At 49.9% G+C, this 16528-nt stretch overlaps 8 protein-coding genes across 8 annotated transcripts; 5 read left to right on the forward strand and 3 right to left on the reverse strand.

The window, feature by feature from the left end:
- Positions 1-26: 26 nt before the first annotated feature.
- On the forward strand, positions 27-894 carry N7484_005152 (uncharacterized protein; the record flags this gene model as incomplete). The annotated part of the gene is made up of 3 exons (XM_057115572.1): positions 27-103; positions 157-513; positions 567-894. The coding sequence occupies 3 exons, from the start codon at positions 27-29 to the stop codon at positions 892-894; spliced, it is 762 nt and encodes a 253-aa protein (XP_056975712.1).
- Positions 895-1038: 144 nt separating this feature from the next.
- Positions 1039-2341, reverse strand: N7484_005153 (Mrp/NBP35 family ATP-binding protein; the record flags this gene model as incomplete). Its single annotated transcript, XM_057115573.1, has 4 exons — positions 1039-1691; positions 1746-1865; positions 2009-2144; positions 2258-2341. 4 exons carry the CDS (start codon positions 2339-2341, stop codon positions 1039-1041), a joined length of 993 nt encoding a protein of 330 aa, XP_056975713.1.
- Positions 2342-2572: 231 nt separating this feature from the next.
- Positions 2573-4272, forward strand: N7484_005154 (AATF family protein; the record flags this gene model as incomplete). Its single annotated transcript, XM_057115574.1, has 2 exons — positions 2573-2639; positions 2708-4272. The coding sequence occupies 2 exons, from the start codon at positions 2573-2575 to the stop codon at positions 4270-4272; spliced, it is 1632 nt and encodes a 543-aa protein (XP_056975714.1).
- Positions 4273-4594: 322 nt separating this feature from the next.
- Positions 4595-5966, reverse strand: N7484_005155 (FAD-dependent oxidoreductase; the record flags this gene model as incomplete). The annotated part of the gene is made up of 3 exons (XM_057115575.1): positions 4595-4985; positions 5045-5423; positions 5474-5966. 3 exons carry the CDS (start codon positions 5964-5966, stop codon positions 4595-4597), a joined length of 1263 nt encoding a protein of 420 aa, XP_056975715.1.
- A 360-nt stretch (positions 5967-6326) lies between these two features.
- On the reverse strand, positions 6327-8650 carry N7484_005156 (uncharacterized protein; the record flags this gene model as incomplete). The annotated part of the gene is made up of 8 exons (XM_057115576.1): positions 6327-6475; positions 6538-6637; positions 6695-6801; positions 6854-7264; positions 7322-7580; positions 7643-7968; positions 8018-8170; positions 8365-8650. The coding sequence occupies 8 exons, from the start codon at positions 8648-8650 to the stop codon at positions 6327-6329; spliced, it is 1791 nt and encodes a 596-aa protein (XP_056975716.1).
- A 170-nt stretch (positions 8651-8820) lies between these two features.
- Positions 8821-9944, forward strand: N7484_005157 (putative NAD binding Rossmann fold oxidoreductase; the record flags this gene model as incomplete). Its single annotated transcript, XM_057115577.1, has 2 exons — positions 8821-9147; positions 9204-9944. The coding sequence occupies 2 exons, from the start codon at positions 8821-8823 to the stop codon at positions 9942-9944; spliced, it is 1068 nt and encodes a 355-aa protein (XP_056975717.1).
- Positions 9945-10566: 622 nt separating this feature from the next.
- N7484_005158 (putative glutaminase) lies at positions 10567-12807 on the forward strand (the record flags this gene model as incomplete). Its single annotated transcript, XM_057115578.1, has 2 exons — positions 10567-11005; positions 11060-12807. The coding sequence occupies 2 exons, from the start codon at positions 10567-10569 to the stop codon at positions 12805-12807; spliced, it is 2187 nt and encodes a 728-aa protein (XP_056975718.1).
- Positions 12808-13560: 753 nt separating this feature from the next.
- N7484_005159 (uncharacterized protein) lies at positions 13561-15944 on the forward strand (the record flags this gene model as incomplete). The annotated part of the gene is made up of 4 exons (XM_057115579.1): positions 13561-13569; positions 13705-13858; positions 13919-14030; positions 14165-15944. The coding sequence occupies 4 exons, from the start codon at positions 13561-13563 to the stop codon at positions 15942-15944; spliced, it is 2055 nt and encodes a 684-aa protein (XP_056975719.1).
- Positions 15945-16528: the final 584 nt, after the last annotated feature.

Genomic DNA, 16528 nt, shown 5'->3' on the forward strand with positions numbered 1-16528 from the left:
ATCAATATAGTCGGCCCAATCACGGAATGAATGGAGAGATTGCCACAGACATCGGATCTCTGGAGGCTCGAAATGTTTACTGGGCAATGATTATGCTTGAAAGGTATGCTACAGTAGAGATACCTTGGGAAGACTGTGATTAACTTGTAATCACAGACTCATTCTGTACGAATGTCCGCTCGACCATCTCAAACCTGCATTGGTTTTCCCAAGCTCAGAAACCGAGCTGCCATCTGACCTTATCTCACCAACTTGTGTCAATTCGCCCTCCTCTCAGGATGTTGGCCGAGCGGCAACCGTGGGTGACCTACATGCAAACAACGTCACATCTTTTGGTCGCCAAATTCAGGCGATTTCATTTCTCGTCCAGGTCCTACGAGTAACCGATGACAGGGATACGACATCATTCTCAGAACTTATCAAGCTGGACGAGAAACTGCGAGAGTTTCTCACTATCTTAATGGGCCAAAGTCCCGGAAGACACCAATGCGGTGCTAATGGAATTATGATAAGGTGTGCACGTGGCCAACAAAAATGTTTAGGCAGGTCAAGCTAACAATGGAAAGGTCGCTGGTCCGCCTACACCAATATATCCTCAAGCGGCCCTGTACGCCAGGCCACCCGGAAGCAAAGGTCCAAGAGCAGTCGCATGCCACCCTTGACACGCTTGCCCGCATGATGATCGAGGTCGCTTATGATCATTTGGAGCGCTTCGTGCCCAGCAAAATCGACTCTTTACCCCTGTCGTGTTCGTATAATATGCGATCCATGATGGAGCTCATAGAGGATAGATGGGGTCATATTAGCAGCAAACAACCACCGAAGGGGCTAGAGGCATTTGTGGCACTTCATAAAGCTGTCTGCAAAAGATGGAGGTGTTCGCTGGAACATTAGATCAAAATAGTAGCGCAAACATGCAGCCCATGTAATATTTTACATCCTTCTGAACGCTGATGTGAAAGCAAGGAGACCACCCATAATGTACAAGATAGACCTTTATAAGAAAGACAACGCCTGGGCTTGTTTGGAAAATAGCTATCACTTCCATTCTAGGCCGATCTTGTGTGCGACTTGCTCCGCAATGTTGAGGAATGCCTGGCGCCGGGCACTCCGTTCTACCGATTCCTCCGCTACAACAGTCGGCATTCCACGGTCGGCATCCTCGCATACCTTGGCATCAAGAGGGATATCGCCAAGGAAATCAACGCCTAGACGTTTGCACTGCGCCAGAACACCGCCCTCTTCACCATGACAATGATCCCCGTCACCGTGCGAAAAGATTTTGGTTTCATGGCCACAATTAGGACAAGCGAAATAGGCCATGTTACGAACCATTCCAAGTACGGGAACTTCCATGCGCTTGAACATGCCGAAACCACGGACGGCGTCACGGAGGGCGATGTCTTGTGGTGTTGTTACGATCACTGAGCCATCGATAATGATTTCTTGGTTAATTGTGAGTTGGACATCACCGGTACCTGGTGGGAGGTCCATTATGAGGACATCGAGTGGACCCCATGAGACGGAGTGAAGAAGTTGGTGCATGGCTTTTGTTACCATCAGTCCTCGCCAGGAGATTGGCGTTGTGTCCATTGGTACTTCTCCAGTGTTATCAGCCTGGGTTTGTGGGAGAAGGTATCCCATAGACATGGACTTGAGACCATAATTTGTGAGGGGAACGAGACAGTTGTCTAGAATTGTATTAGCATGGCCCTTGGCTGGGTTAGTATAAGGTAGATACTCACTTTCATCAAGGCGAGGCTCGCCGGAGAGGTTGAGGAGAGTCGGGACGGACGGGCCAAAAATATCGGTATCAAGGATGCCCGTTTTTATTCCTCGACGGGCAAAAGAAAGGGCGAGGTTGACTGATATGAAAGAACCTATTTAGCACTTTTACACTTTAAGGACCCCTCTGCTGTGAGATCTTCTGAAGCATGCCTCCAAAAAGATATCAGGATTCAGCGTAGGCCGGTGTCATATGTTCAATGAAGCTAAATCAATAACTCACCCGCAACTGTCGATTTGCCTACTCCACCTTTGGCTGAAGAGACGGCAACCACTTTCTTTACATCCCGGATCTTGCGCTTCTCTGGCATTCCCCGCCGACTCCGGAAAGTTGGTGGCGTGCCGGATTTTGGGAGACCCTTTCAAATATTTAGCAATGTAAACTGTATTCAATGGCTGTGTCAAGTATATCGATATCAGGAAGCACATAGACAAATGCACGAAGAGCCAAATTTTGATAGCTTTTACTCACCAGGGGATTATCATGTGAGAGAGCCCGGGTAGTTGTTGAGAATAGCCGTCGCATTGTGACAGCACCCGTCGGTAAATGGAACATGGTTGCAATCGTCCTCAATTTCAAGGACAATATACACGCTTGTGCAAGGTTATATACGTGAAGCACGACGAATAATGGATGTGGTTCTGCCGGCAGTTATGGACACCGCCATCGATCAACAGACCGCTTCGCTCTGTGGAGCTAGCCCGAATAGGATAGTTTCTACGGATAACGGAAAAACAAAAAAAAAAAGTCGCGGCAACTTGGAATTTCTCCAAGCTACATCACATTATGGCTCCCAGCAAGATAATCTCGCTGATTGATCAGCTTGCTGATCTAGAGGATCCCACTCCCAAGGGTATGTAGCAGGGACTCTCATCACCCTTTTCGCCAATTCGATACATGATGATCTGACTGAGTACCTAGATTTTGATCCCGAGGATCTTGAACACCACGACCAATCTAGCGATGACGATGGGGCAGGCGCACCGACAGATGCGAACGCTGGAAGAGAGCATTATGAGACCGTTGGGTATGATGGCGCTTCCGATTTGCTGGAGAATAACCGAATGCTAATCCGCGCAAACAGCAAGGGAAAACTTCGGAAGCGGGAACCTGTCAAATTAGGGAAGCAGTATGCTGGCGCGCGCATTAGTAGAGACGCTCTCGAGGCCGACAGTGATAATGATCCATTTGCGGCACATACCGATGATGAAGACAGCTCCGACGCTGGCTCCGACGAGGCAGGAATTGAGGACGACTCAGAGATGGAAGACGAAGAAGACGAGTTGTCGGTGTCAGGGAGTGATGACGACGAGGATGACGAGGATATCGATGAGGAGGACGAGGAGGAAGAGGAGGAGGACGGGTCTGAGGATGAAGACAGTGATGACGACGAGCGCAGTTCTGCCAAGATCAAGCGCCATAGTGGAATTGCCCATTCTGGATCCGGAGCTGCCTCAGATGATCGGGAAGAACTGAGAAAACTGATGGCTACGGATCAGAAAACAATCGCAGCTACGATCACGAAAGCTGCAACGGCAGACGCTGTCAAGGGAAAGGCTGTTAAGCAGCAACGTAGCACTTTCGATGCGCTTTTGAACACACGTATCAAACTGCAGAAGGGTCTGGGAGCAATCAACGAGATGGCTGCGATGGTTGGAGGTGACAACGAGGATAACGAAGCTGCCGATGACGAAGCAATTAAATCCGCCGAGTCTGCTGCCCTTGCACTCTGGTCTACTTTGGAGGAACTGCGTACTGCTCTTGCTGACGCCCAATCTAAGGATGACAGCAAGAAGCGCAAGAGACCTTTGCCTATTACTCCTACAGTTAAATCTGCTTTGCTTTGGGAGCGTATGGCTGATCTAGAGTCCGAATCGCTTGTACAACGTCGCTCTACTCTCGACAAGTGGTCCGCTAAGGTCAGAGCTAATTCGACCTCGGGACCCAATGCCAAAGGCAAGCTGATTGGCTCCGCATCTAAGCAATCTATTACTGCTGTTCTTGATGCCCACGTTGCTACTGAAACTGGCGATCGTTCATCCAAGCGTGCCCGCCAATCTAATAGCAACAATTCGACTGAAACCCCCGAACCTGTTTACGATGATACCGTCTTCTACCAGTCTCTTCTTCGTGAACTTGTTGAGCAACGCATGTCCTCTGATGCGATGACGGGTGGTCTTGATACTCAGCTGCCGACTCGTCTGAACATCCACCCCGTCACTGGAATGCGCAACGACAAAAACAAGCGCGCCGACGTTGATACTCGCGCCTCTAAGGGTCGTAAGATGCGCTTCAATGTTCATGAGAAGCTCCAAAACTTCATGGCTCCCGAGGACCGTGGCTCATGGTCTATTCGGGCCCGAGATGAGTTCTTTGCTTCCTTGCTAGGCAAGACTGCCAGTGGAATGTTGGGTGAAAATGAGAGTGGCAGTGATGAGGAAAGCGACGAAAACCGTGGAGAAGGGTTGAAGCTGTTCCGGAGCTAAACATCCGCCTATTTGTTGTAAAATATGATATATACACAATTGTGTGGCGTAGTTGCAACCACGCAGGTGGCATACAAAAATGAACTTGACCCAGTAAATCCATCGCAAATTATTTTATATTTTCTTTCAATTTGGCTTGCAATGTTAAGAAAATGGTAGTCGGCTTGAACTGCAGCAGTGCCACATTGGTTGTTGGTCTATTTGGTCTATCGGGGTTATGAATATTGTCTTGTAAATTATATCAACAACCCGTCTCCGACCTTTAGGTGCCACTCAGTTCCAGCCCATTTCGTCCTCAGAACGTTCTTGTTCCAATTATGATCTACCTAATCATTTCACTCGCCTTTTGCGCCGAAAGTCGTGCAAGTATTTCCTTCATGGGCACATACGGCTTGAACCCCAAGAAAGCATCACTCGATTGCGTTGTAGAAAGTTTAGCCTGCGAATCCCGAGAGTCGCTCTGAACAACCGAGGCATGCGGTCGACGGATGCTATCCCATTTCTTAAGAAGATCTGGAATGGTATCCCGGCTCGAAGCATCCGCAAGTATCGCGTTGAGGCCTTCAACATCCTCAAGAGCTTGATTTGTTGCCTGTGCCTGGTACGGCGCCATAGCATGTGCAGCATCCCCAATCAGCATGGTTCGGCCTTTCACGTACGTGGGCAGAGGCTCTTGATCGATCACCGGGAAGGGCTCGATCAAGGTGGTGCGCCTGATCGGGAGCTGCCATCAGTTCTGGCGCATTTTGGGAATTTGGAATTCGTCACTCACCTGAAAAGCTGCAGAATCCAGTCAGGGAATCCTTCGAATTCTTCTACCATATCATTCACGAGGCTCTCGTGGGTACCAGTGGCTTTGAGCTGGGCTAACACTCGAGGACTCGTGTCTGGGACGCCGCAGACAAAGTTCATAAGCTGAAGCTCGCGGCATGGATATATTACAATGTTCCGGTTCCCTTCATCACCGGCTGCAATGATGACCACGAAGTTGCCTTCATCGAATGTGAGTATCTCCGGCATTTTACCCTTAATGTCTCGGAGAACATCCATGGGCACGACGAAGCGATATACGCAAAGCCCACAAAGTGAAGGCCCTGGATGTGAAGATGGAATGACAGTTTCACGGACTTTGGAATGAATACCGTCGGCACCTGGGAAGAGATTAGTTCACCCGTCATTGTCAATTCGAGATTTGACTTACCGATGATCAGATCTGCCTCGACAGATGGTCTATCTGCAAACTTCAAGATTCCAAGCTCTGGCTCAATTTCCACAATATGGCTGTCATAAACCACCTGTATCGGTTCGCTTTCTCCATCAATACCCGTGACCTTGCGCAAGAGCGCATCTTTCAAGTCCTGTCGATGCACAAACCAAAACCCGGTCTCCCCATCTGGACGGAATTCTACCCGCCCTGTGCTCATCTGCTCCTCTCGAATATTATATGTACGGTATCCAGAGCCCGTGTCTGCGCGAATCTTCTTTCTGGTGATACCTAGTTGCTCGACAATAGAGGTACCGTTAGTCTGGAGCCCAAGCGCTGCAGATGACTCTTGCCAATCTTCGCTTCGAAGTTCGTAGACGGTGACGATATACTGGGGGTGTTTCCGAAGAAACCCCGCTGCTGCGAGACCGGCAATTCCACCTCCTATGATAGCAACTCGGAGCTTGGAAGGGGGTGTGTTAACAGTCATACTGATATTAGTGGGGTCAAGTGAGGGTAACAGGTTACGAATTTTATTGAGCTGAGGGGTATTTGGGAACGATTATCGATTGCAAAGTACACTTGTAAGACTTCTAATCTTAGCACAAAGTATGCATGTTCCCCGCTGATCGGCGTTCTATTCGGAGCCTTGTATCGGAATGAACTGAGTCCCCTCGGATGGCAATTGTCTCCGCGTCTCTGGACTACCCTTGACTATAATTTGTATAGCCAGAATGCGGACGGATTATCTCCTTATCGGAGATGCTTTATCTTTGAACATATCTGGGATTTCTTTTTGAATCTGCGGGGAAAATGATTCATCTGTAGATCGATGAACATCCTGCAATCGTCACTCTTCATAAATACCATCTTCATCCTGCCATTGTTGTCGTAGTGATTGAACCAAGCCATCCATATTCCATCCTGTCCTCGCGTGCATATCATGGAGAAGAGCCTCTGCAGCCTTCTGGTCTCTGCGATGTCGAAGTACCCAGCCCCCTTTACGCAAGTCAGCTAGAACATTCGTTTTTTTTTTTCCACTTACATATAGGGTAACTTACAAGCGACCAAACTGTGGCGTGCTGTGAAAAGTGTGTTTTCGGCCCGAGAATTAGACTGTGCTAAGCCAAGGATTGTAAGCAGATGATGACGAACGGTTCTCTACAGTGAATTTAGATTATTAGTAATTGCTCTGCCATTTTCAAGGGGATGTCTGACTTCGATAACGCGGGAATGTCGCAAACTGTCGTATGTGGACGATGAGGGCGGACATTCGGAAAGTGTTAGTATAATCTTGGCAATGTGATAGTATTGTAGACCAATGACTGGGCAACGTTAGCAACCATGCTGATGACATGTTGGCCTTGGTGCGCATACCATGCACAGGTAATAACATCCAAATGGCTGGAAATCGTCGATCACTCTCTGGGCCACGGGGTACAAGCCGTACTGGCTCAAATGTAAGTGGTTTCGATTTGAACCATGCCTCCACCTCGTCATTGATGGTATCGACCATAGAAGAGTCAGATAACGCGCTTTGAAGCACTTTGGCGAGTAAGAACACAATCCTACTAGACCATGCAAAGTCATCATCTCGCTGGAAGATATCTGAGTCATAGAAATTCTCCAAATTGGTTCGGAGGGGTTGCTGAGTGGTCAAAGATACATAAATCTCTTGGCGCAAACACAGCCAAGCTGCTGCTTCACCGAGACCACCCGAGGAGCCAAATGTGGACACGGTGTTTAGAATATGTGTTGTTCCTGTTAAATGAAACTGATTATCCTCCCCTAAGATGCGATTAGACTAAAGAACATGGGTGAATGTCAAACTTGATCAAGACTGACCATCCATTTCTTCATGTTGCCGCAGAATAGCCACTGCGGCCAGGATATCTTCTGTAATATGTTGCTCAGGATCAGAAAGCGCCGGAATGAGAATTTGCACACAAAGATTATGATATTGCAGTGCTTCTGCTGCGTCATCGGTCTTCCTATTCAAATGGCGAGAGGAAAATGCAAAGATTGCATGGCGTAGAACAGGCTCATTGAAGGCTCTAGTGGGCACATCGATCTCAAAATGCCGGTTTGGATCAGTGATATCGGCCTAGGTAGGAACCTGTTAGCGCTGGACTCTCACCATTTTGACCATCTAAAAGATGGACGCACCCAGAGGGCCATATTTTCCACAAAATTCCGCACCAGAATGGCTTCTCTCTCAGTGAACGGCTGGAACGGCTTTGAGCTAGTTCGTGATGTAGATGTGGAATAGATGGATACACTGGATGGCGAAACATCGATATGATCTTGTGGTATTTGTGGGGAGATATGATGAACGTGTTGCTGCTGAGTGCGTGGAGAAGGGCCTGGCGTGTGTCTGTTTCTTTCCTCTGGACTGGGACTCTTCTCCGCATTCTGAATCCAGTAGTCGTGGTCATCCTCCAAGGTAGTCAAGTATAGATTGACGATTTCCGGAGTCTCATCGTGGAATCGGACTGCAAGTAACTTAGTATGTCACCCCATGCAGTTGGGAATTTCATCGACCTTTTCCATTGAGTCGTGGCCAGCTCTGTTGATCTGGAAATGCATCATCCTGGTTCTTGGGCAATGCTAACCCGCTGCGGAATCGAATTGTTGTGCGGTCGCATTGAACACCAACACTTCGACAGTGTTGGCAAACCTGCGAGTGAATGTCGCCTGTAGGACTCAATTAATAACATGTGGTATATAGAGGGGCAGAGAGGAGATGCATGCATTTGAGATGACGGGCTAACGATATGATTTAGCACATCGGGCGAAACTGCGAGAAGTACGTAAGGACTTACTTCGACATCTTTGACTAACAACTTGATCAGCATCAAATCAGCAAAGAGGAAATTGGCTAGACTTACCATCCCGTCGCAAGTCGGCTTCGTTTCGGTGCAGACATATTGGACGGAGAGAATTACTGCGCGAGTGTCCCGGGGGAAGATGCGGGGAACGAGGGCCATTCCCTCCCCACAATTCCGCATCTTTAGCCTGAAGCCACGAGACATGGTTCTTGACGCCAAATCTCAAAATTGCGGGGATGCAGTGGAGCCACTGGCGGGGTTCGACTTGCCGCTTCGGGCGCATCCGGCAATTCTTTCCGCGAGATCGCTTTAGTGTGCAGATGGAATATCTCCGACCCATCTCCATCGTGGGAATACTTTCCTGGAGCTACCTGGGACAGAAACAGTTATAATCACAATGTGGGCATCGCAGCTCCAGTCTGAACTATTTAAACCCCTCTACGGGCCTCAGATTGAGGATGAATCAACTAGACCTTTGTCTTTCTTTTCACTATCATCAAACCCAGTAACACCACCATGGGAATTCAGAAGCTACAAGTTGGTATGGCCGGCCTTGGCCGAGTTGGCAAGTTCCATGCCATGAACTTCCTGCAGCGCACTCCCCGGGCCGAACTTGTCGCCGCGTTTACTCCAGACCCCACCGAGATTGCATGGGGAAGGGTGAACCTGGAGCCTCATGGCGTTACCCTGTACGACAACTACGATGACATGCTCAAGCATCCTGGTCTCCAAGCTGTGGCCATTGGAACCGCTACTTCGGTCCATGCGGAAGAAGCTATCAAGGCCATTGACGCGGACTTGCACGTCCTGTGCGAGAAGCCTCTCTCAATCCATATCGATGTGGTATGTGAGAATCCATAAGTTCGGGCGTGCATTCATTTGACTGACGATTGAAATAGTGCAAAGCTGTCGTTCAAGCCGCTAAGAAGAAGCCTCACCTGAAGGTGATGTGCGGCTTCTCTCGACGCTTCGACGAGTCCTACCGGGAGGCACACAGCAAGATCGAACAGGGACTCATCGGTCGACCTTCAATTATCCGCAGCCAGACTTGTGATAAGCTCGACCCATCTGGATTCTTTGTCGAATACGCAGCTTGGTCTGGAGGTGTCTTCGTTGACATGTCGGTGCACGATATCGATCTCACATTGTGGTTCTTCGGGGACGACATTATTCCCAAGAGTATTTCTGCACATGGAATCACGGCTGTCCAGCCCGAATTGAAGAAGCACAAAGACTACGATAACGCTGTTGGTATTGTCGAGTTCCAGAATGGCAAGATTGCCTACTACTACTGCTCGAGGATGATGGCTCATGGACAAGAGGATACCACGGAGGTCATTGGTACCGAGGGCAAGTTGGCTATCAACAATAACCCTCAGCGCAATTTTGTCAACTACTACCACGCGGGTGGTATCACTCGTGAGGTTCCTCCGAACTTTATGGGCCGATTTGGTCCTGCTTTTGTGCAGGAGGCCAATGAGTTCACTGCGGCTTGCCTTGACAACACTCCGTTGCCCATGAAGCTGAGCAATGCCGTCAAGGCGGTTGAGATTGGAGCTTATCTACAGGAGGCACTAGTCACCGGAAAGCAGATTCACTTCGATGAGATTGGTCGTCGCATTGAGAAGGCTCAGCTGTAGAAAGCTGGTTGTCGCGCTGTTCTAATGTTATAGACGATAAAATGACATGATTGTTTAATATACCAATCAACCCTCCTACCAACTCTAGAACTCTCAGAAATATCCATCAATATTGACGTTTGTTGGGTATGAATTGCAGTAATGTCGCGTGATGTGCACTGGCCTTTTTTCCGATAAGTCTTACGTCGCCGCCCCGCAAAACGCTAGGTGGATTGTCGCAGGCGCAAGACGTTGACCTGGGGTTGGTGCATGAAGCCCCACAATACTTGTTTGAACCTAGATAGCCGTGTATGGCGATCAGCACCGCCGGGATGAGGTGATGAGCCGTAGCATTGACTGGGCAGTTGTGAAGGACCCATTCCCCAATGACGACAGGCTTGTGATCGTCCCTGAAGCTCCCAAGGGGCATTCTTCCTTTCAGATTCCGGAACCCCTCAATAATCGTTATCACTATTCTCAACTCTCACTTGACACTTAATCTGTGCGGATTTGGTTTTATTTCTTTTTAAATATTTTTTTTTCCTCTTGTCTTTGCTCGCGTTGCGGAAGGTTTCTGTCAAAGCGCTCGGCGCGTATGATCGAACAACGCACTCGTGAGCTTTAAGCGGTCGAACTACCCAAGATGCGACTGAATTTACCGAAATCACTGTGCCTGGGTTCCGTTTGCGCATCACTTTCTGGGATTTTCAGTGGTAGTAATCAGGGCCAAGTCACTCATCACCCGGTCTTGCCACCATCTTATCCACTGGCGGTTCGCAATCCTTATTTGTCAACATGGATGCCCAGCGATCGCGTGCACCGACTACCTTATGCGGATTCTCAGTTCTGGGCGGGCCAGGATCTTGGGTGGTCGGTGATTGTGCGCGTGGACGGTCAGGCCTATAGTTTGATGGGTGTTCCTGACTTGGAGGGCAGTGGTATATACCCAGCAACTGTGCGCCATGCTGAGTTCACGGCGACCCATTCACTTTTCGAGCTTACCGCAGGGCCTGTGTCTTTGACTTTGGACTTCTTTTCTCCCGTTTCCCCTTCAAATTATCTCCGCCAGTCGCTCCCTTTCAGTAGGTAATAGAAGCCGTGGATTGATTCCGCATGATCTAATTGTAATACACCAGGTTACTTGACAGTATATGTCACAAGGTCGCAAGGACATGAAATTCAGGTCTACTCTGACATTGATGGAAGATGGACGGGTCGAGAACATCGCTCGGGTTCTGCCTTCGAAGAGCACGGCGATCTCGCTTTTCACTCGCTTTCGGTAGAAGATGCTAACACCTATGACGAGGGACACGATATGGCTCTCTGGGGTCAAGCCCTTCTAGCATCTCGCCCAGGGAATGGAAGCTCGCTCTCAGCGCTCGCAGGAAGTTCCAAGGCGGTGCGAGGACACTTTATGAGGCACGGAGACTTATCATCAGGGGACGCAAGCTGGTCTCATGGAAGCGTTGTGGCTCTGGCACACGACCTGGGGACCGTGATTGGCAAGACTTCAGTGAATTTTGCCGTGGGCTATGAGAGGGAAAAATCCATCAATTACTTGGGAGAAGCATACACTGGGTACTATCGGGCAGAATATCCAACCGCACGAGAAGCGCTTTCCTTCTTTTTAGATGACTATGAAGATGCCTATTGGGAGTCCTTGGAGTTCGACCGGGAGTTAAACAGCTTTGCGACCGCTGCAGCTGGTCCAAAGTACGCGGATATCGTTGCTCTTTCGACTCGGCAGGCATACGGAGGGATCGACTTGACAATCCCCAACGACTCTCTTGACACTGACGATGTGCTCGCATTCATCAAGGAGCTTTCCAGCGATGGAAATATCAACACCATCGACGTCATTATGCCAGCCTTCCCCATCTACTGGGTCATGGATCCGGATTGGATACGCTTGTTGCTTGAGCCAATAATGCGATATCTCGATGCTGGTCGCTGGCATTTACCATACACCATTCACGACCTAGGCACTCATTACCCCCATGCTATTGGCCATGATGACCAGGAAGCGGAGGCAATGCCAATTGAGGAGTCCGGGAATCTGCTCATCCTAGCCCTCGCCTACAGACAGGCCACTGGTGATACGGATTGGACCGACCAATACATAGCCATTTTCCAGCAATACGCCGATTATTTGATTGATAATACCATCAACATGGCCAACCAACTTTCTTCCAATGACGCAGCTGGACCTCTACCCAACGAGACCAACCTGGCCATCAAGGCAACTGTGGGGATCAAGGCATTCGGCGAACTGAGTGGCAACACATACTACTCTCAAACTGGCGATGACTATGCCGATCTGTTTTACACTCAGGGTCTAGGCACAGATATGGAGCAGACCCACTTTGTGCTTGAATATCCCGATTTCCCAGACTCGTGGAAGACACCATACAACATTTACCCAGACGTGCTACTTGGGCTGGACACCTTCCCCCGCGAAGCGCATGAAATGAGCAACCAGTTCTTCTCCACCGCAGTCCGTGGGGATTATGGCGTTCCACTCGATAACCGGCAGGACTGGGCGAAGTCGGATTGGAACATGTGGTTGGCGGGTACGTTTGATGAGGACACGCGAGATGAGTTTGTGAACGACTTGTGGGCTTTTATGACAAATGGCAAGCATAACTGGCCTTTTTCCGATCGCTATGTGGCGACATCTACCCATGGCAATGAGCCTGGTATCCCAATCTTGTGTCGGGCACGGCCGACTGTCGGTGGTCACTTTGCTATCTTAGCTTTGAAGGGACCGGCCTCGTTCCAGTCTCTTTCAATCAGTCATAAGCCAGGTCGAAAGACGAGTAAAGTGCAAATGATTAAGGGCCATGTCACCGACTCGGAACTTGTGCTACAGGCTGAGCCGGCTTGAAGATCCTCCATATGCTATGAGATTTAGTACATATCTATCACACAATGACATTGACTCACGTCTTCTCCATTACTAGTTGAGAGCGTTTACTTACACAAGCAAACATACTGCGGTAATGTAGTTGGAAGCCAAAGCTTAGGCAGGAACTCATGGAATCGTTCTTCTGTAGATTTTGCGTTTGTAGATATGCTGGGTTGAGCTGTTTAAGTCGTCTTTGATCCATGGCCGACATAAGAGTGTCTGGCACAATAGTCTAAAGGAAGATACATTACAGTAGATTCACAGCTAGCAGAATTCAGTTCAGGTTCTTAATATTTTCAAGTTGACTGATGTGCGTAGTTGTGTGTGCTAGTATGAATCAAAACATGATATAGGCCAGGTTCGGGCCAGGAAAGGCCCTGGGCAGACAACATTGAATTTTCCGGACGCTCCATGGTGGTCCAGGCCCAGCAACCTTGAGAAACCAGCAACAGAATGGCTCGGGCTTTGAGAAATAACTGAGGCCCAAAGTTTATCCAATTTAAGGAATCGTGAATCGTGAATCTCGATCAAGTGCGCCCCAAAAGGGAGAATTGTTGTCCAGGGGTGGCTTACCTAATCTCCCATGTCACGCCTGTTGCTTCATGGTGAATCTGATCTTCTTTTTGTCCTTCGACTGAATCCATCTTCATTTCTTTTTTCTTACTCCCTTCCTTTCCTTCCCATCTCGCCCAGTCCTCCACTCACGCCATCTTGTTAATTTCTTCCCACCCCATGGCTTCTGTAAGTTGCTCCTCGAATCGATCTCCCCTCTCCGGCCGCGGACTTGTCAGTCCAGCTTCAGATCTCCCGGAGCTCTTGACGCCAATGACCTGATTTCAAAAATTCCTGAACTGACGTCGCGCTCTATCTATCTAGCCCCGCCCTCACAACTTCGGTCCCCAAGGCTACCCTCTCGCGAACGGTGCGCCCCAGGCGGGTCCGCCACCTGGAGCGACGCCGCTTCTCCCTAACAATGGACGAGTGATTCAGAACGGTCCCACCCGGATCCTGTGTATTGCAGATGTTCGAGGTATGAATCAGTGAGGCTTTATACAATTAAAAGCGAGGCTAATTGGCCCTCGTGATACAGGAAATCTCAAGTCGCTGAATGAGCTGGCCAAACAAGCCCGCGCTGACCATATCATCCACACTGGTGACTTTGGTTTCTACGACGATACTTCATTGGAGCGCATTGCGGATAAGTGAGTGTTACCCCAGATATTATCAGGAGGGTGGCTTTGCTGCCCGACGCGAGGCAACACGTCTTGTGTCAACTGGGCACGCACCGAAATTGAAATCCAGCGGACCCTCAGCTAACCCTGTGGCTTCCCCGCAGAACCCTCAAACACGTTGCCCAATACTCTCCTCTGTTGCCAGAAGGCGTAAAGCGAACGATCGCACAGGTCCCCCCTCAGCAGTCTATTAAGCAGCGTTTCACTCCCGACCAGCTGCCCCTCTCTGAGCTGTCCATGCTCCTTGACAAGCGCATTACTCTCGATGTCCCAGTTTACACAGTTTGGGGTGCTTGCGAGGATGTTCGTGTTCTGGAGAAGTTCCGATCAGGCGAATACAAGGTTGATAAGCTGCACATTATTGACGAGGCCAATTCGAGACTGCTGGACATTGGCGGTGTGAAGCTCCGTTTGCTCGGATTGGGTGGCGCGGTGGTCATGCACAAGCTCTTCGATAACGGCGAGGGCAAGACAACCATCGCTGGTGGACAAGGCACTATGTGGACTACACTGCTCCAGATGGGTGAACTGATTGATACCGCCAACCGTGTCTACGACCCATCCGAGACGCGTATCTTCGTCACCCATGCCTCGCCCGCTCGCGAGGGCATGCTGAACCAGCTTTCTGTTACACTCAAGGCCGACTTTTCAATTTCTGCCGGTCTTCACTTCCGTTATGGATCCTCCTACAACGAGTTTTCAGTCAACCCTTCGTTGGACCACTACCGTGGTAAGCTCGCTGCTTCCAAGGCATCTTTCAATGATGTCTGGGAGACCGTTCGGGGAGAGGTTGAGTCTGCCATTTCTTCCAACGACGCGCAGAAGACCCTGCTGGAAAATGCTCTGGATGTGGTCACCAAGATGCCCTCCATTGCTAACGGTGGCAACCCGTTCGGCGGCCCCGTTGCTGCCGGCAATGCTGCAGGTCAGGTAGATGAGAGTGCATTCAAGAACATGTGGAATTTCAACCTCGCAGATGCTGCATTCGGATACCTCGTTCTGGAGATCGAAGGAGGACGCATTGCGACTGAGATGCGGGCTCAGGGATTCAACTTTGCTCACCGCAGTGGCAAGCCTGCTGTCGGAGGCGCTCCCCAGGCTGTTTCTGGTGGTCTGCCTGTTACTACTGCGTCTCCTGCCCCTACCGGTGCTGGACGTCCCGTTGTGACCCCTCAGTTTGGCCAGGTTCCTCCCACTCGTGCTCCTGTCCCCAGCCAGCAGGCCCAGGCCAAGGGCCAGTCTGCTCGCGCATCTCCCGCCCCCGTCATTCCCAAGGCCCCGAGCCCTCAGCAACCTGCTGCCGCTTCGGCCCAGCCTGCTGGCGAAGAGAAGACTGCCGCCGACACCAACGGTGCATCCCAGACTGATAAAACCGCTGACTCTCCCGTTCCTCGCGGTGAGAAGAAGCCAAGCAACATTCTTTTCCTTTCCGGTTTCGAGAACGAGCAGGCCGTGCGTGATGTCCTTTCCGAGGAGGATGCCGCCAAGGTTGAAAAGATTGAGAAATACGGAAAGTTCAACCATATTGTGACCTTCCCCACAGTGGATGATGCCAAGACTGTGCTCGATCACCAGTCTGCTGAGAACAAGAAGCCTGCCGCTGCCGGGGCCGCTCGCAAGACTTTCAAGTTCTTCGAGCAACGCGGTGGACGTGGACAGGGCAACGCCGGTACATGGCAGAGCAGCAGCCGGGGAGGTGCCAACGCCGGCCCCCGCGGTTACACCAGTGCCAGTGATAGCGAAGGTGCTCGCCGGGGCGGATTCGGAGGTCGGGGTCGTGGCCGTGGAGGCCGTGGAGGCCGAGGTGGTTTCAAGGGCTCAAACGACTCCGCTGCCCCCTCAACTCCTTCTAGCGACAAGCCCGCCCCCTCTGGCGATGCTTAAGTGCTGAGATTTCTATTCCCTATTTCCCTCCCCCTATGAGTCCCCAATCAAGAATTGTCCTTTGACAGTTTTCTTTCCCCTCTAACCCCCCTCACGCTGACTCTACGCCACTTCCCGTCGCATTCTAATTCTTTTTGTGTTTTTTTTTTTTTTTTTAACTCTATTGAAACATTCCAAATTCCCCAATCTATGTTTTATGTTTTCTCAGTTTTTGTCTGAGCGAGATGTTTATCTCGGTATCATTTAAAGACCGTACTGTTCTTACTGCCACCAAGGTTGTGTGGGACCGCGGTCGATAGTGAGATGCAGAGACTGAAAGATGCAAGCAAAAAGAATGAAAAACAACTCAAAAATAACTCCCTATCCCACCTTTCCCTTGTTACCATTGGTTCTTTTTCTCTTTGTACTTTAGTTCGGAGACAACATCGATACCCTTATAGCTTCAACTATTGCTCCTGCTCGTAAATCATCAGGTTTGAATGTTATTCAGCCAAATCAATAATCCACCTGCGATGAACCTTTTTTGTTCCGAGGTTTCAATACAAGGAAACCACCAAGTGGGTACTTGAGCTCTAGGGCTGCAG

Source organism: Penicillium longicatenatum, assembly GCF_028827895.1.
Source record: "Penicillium longicatenatum strain IBT 33135 chromosome Unknown contig_2_segment0_segment0, whole genome shotgun sequence".
Lineage (NCBI taxonomy): Eukaryota > Fungi > Ascomycota > Eurotiomycetes > Eurotiales > Aspergillaceae > Penicillium > Penicillium longicatenatum.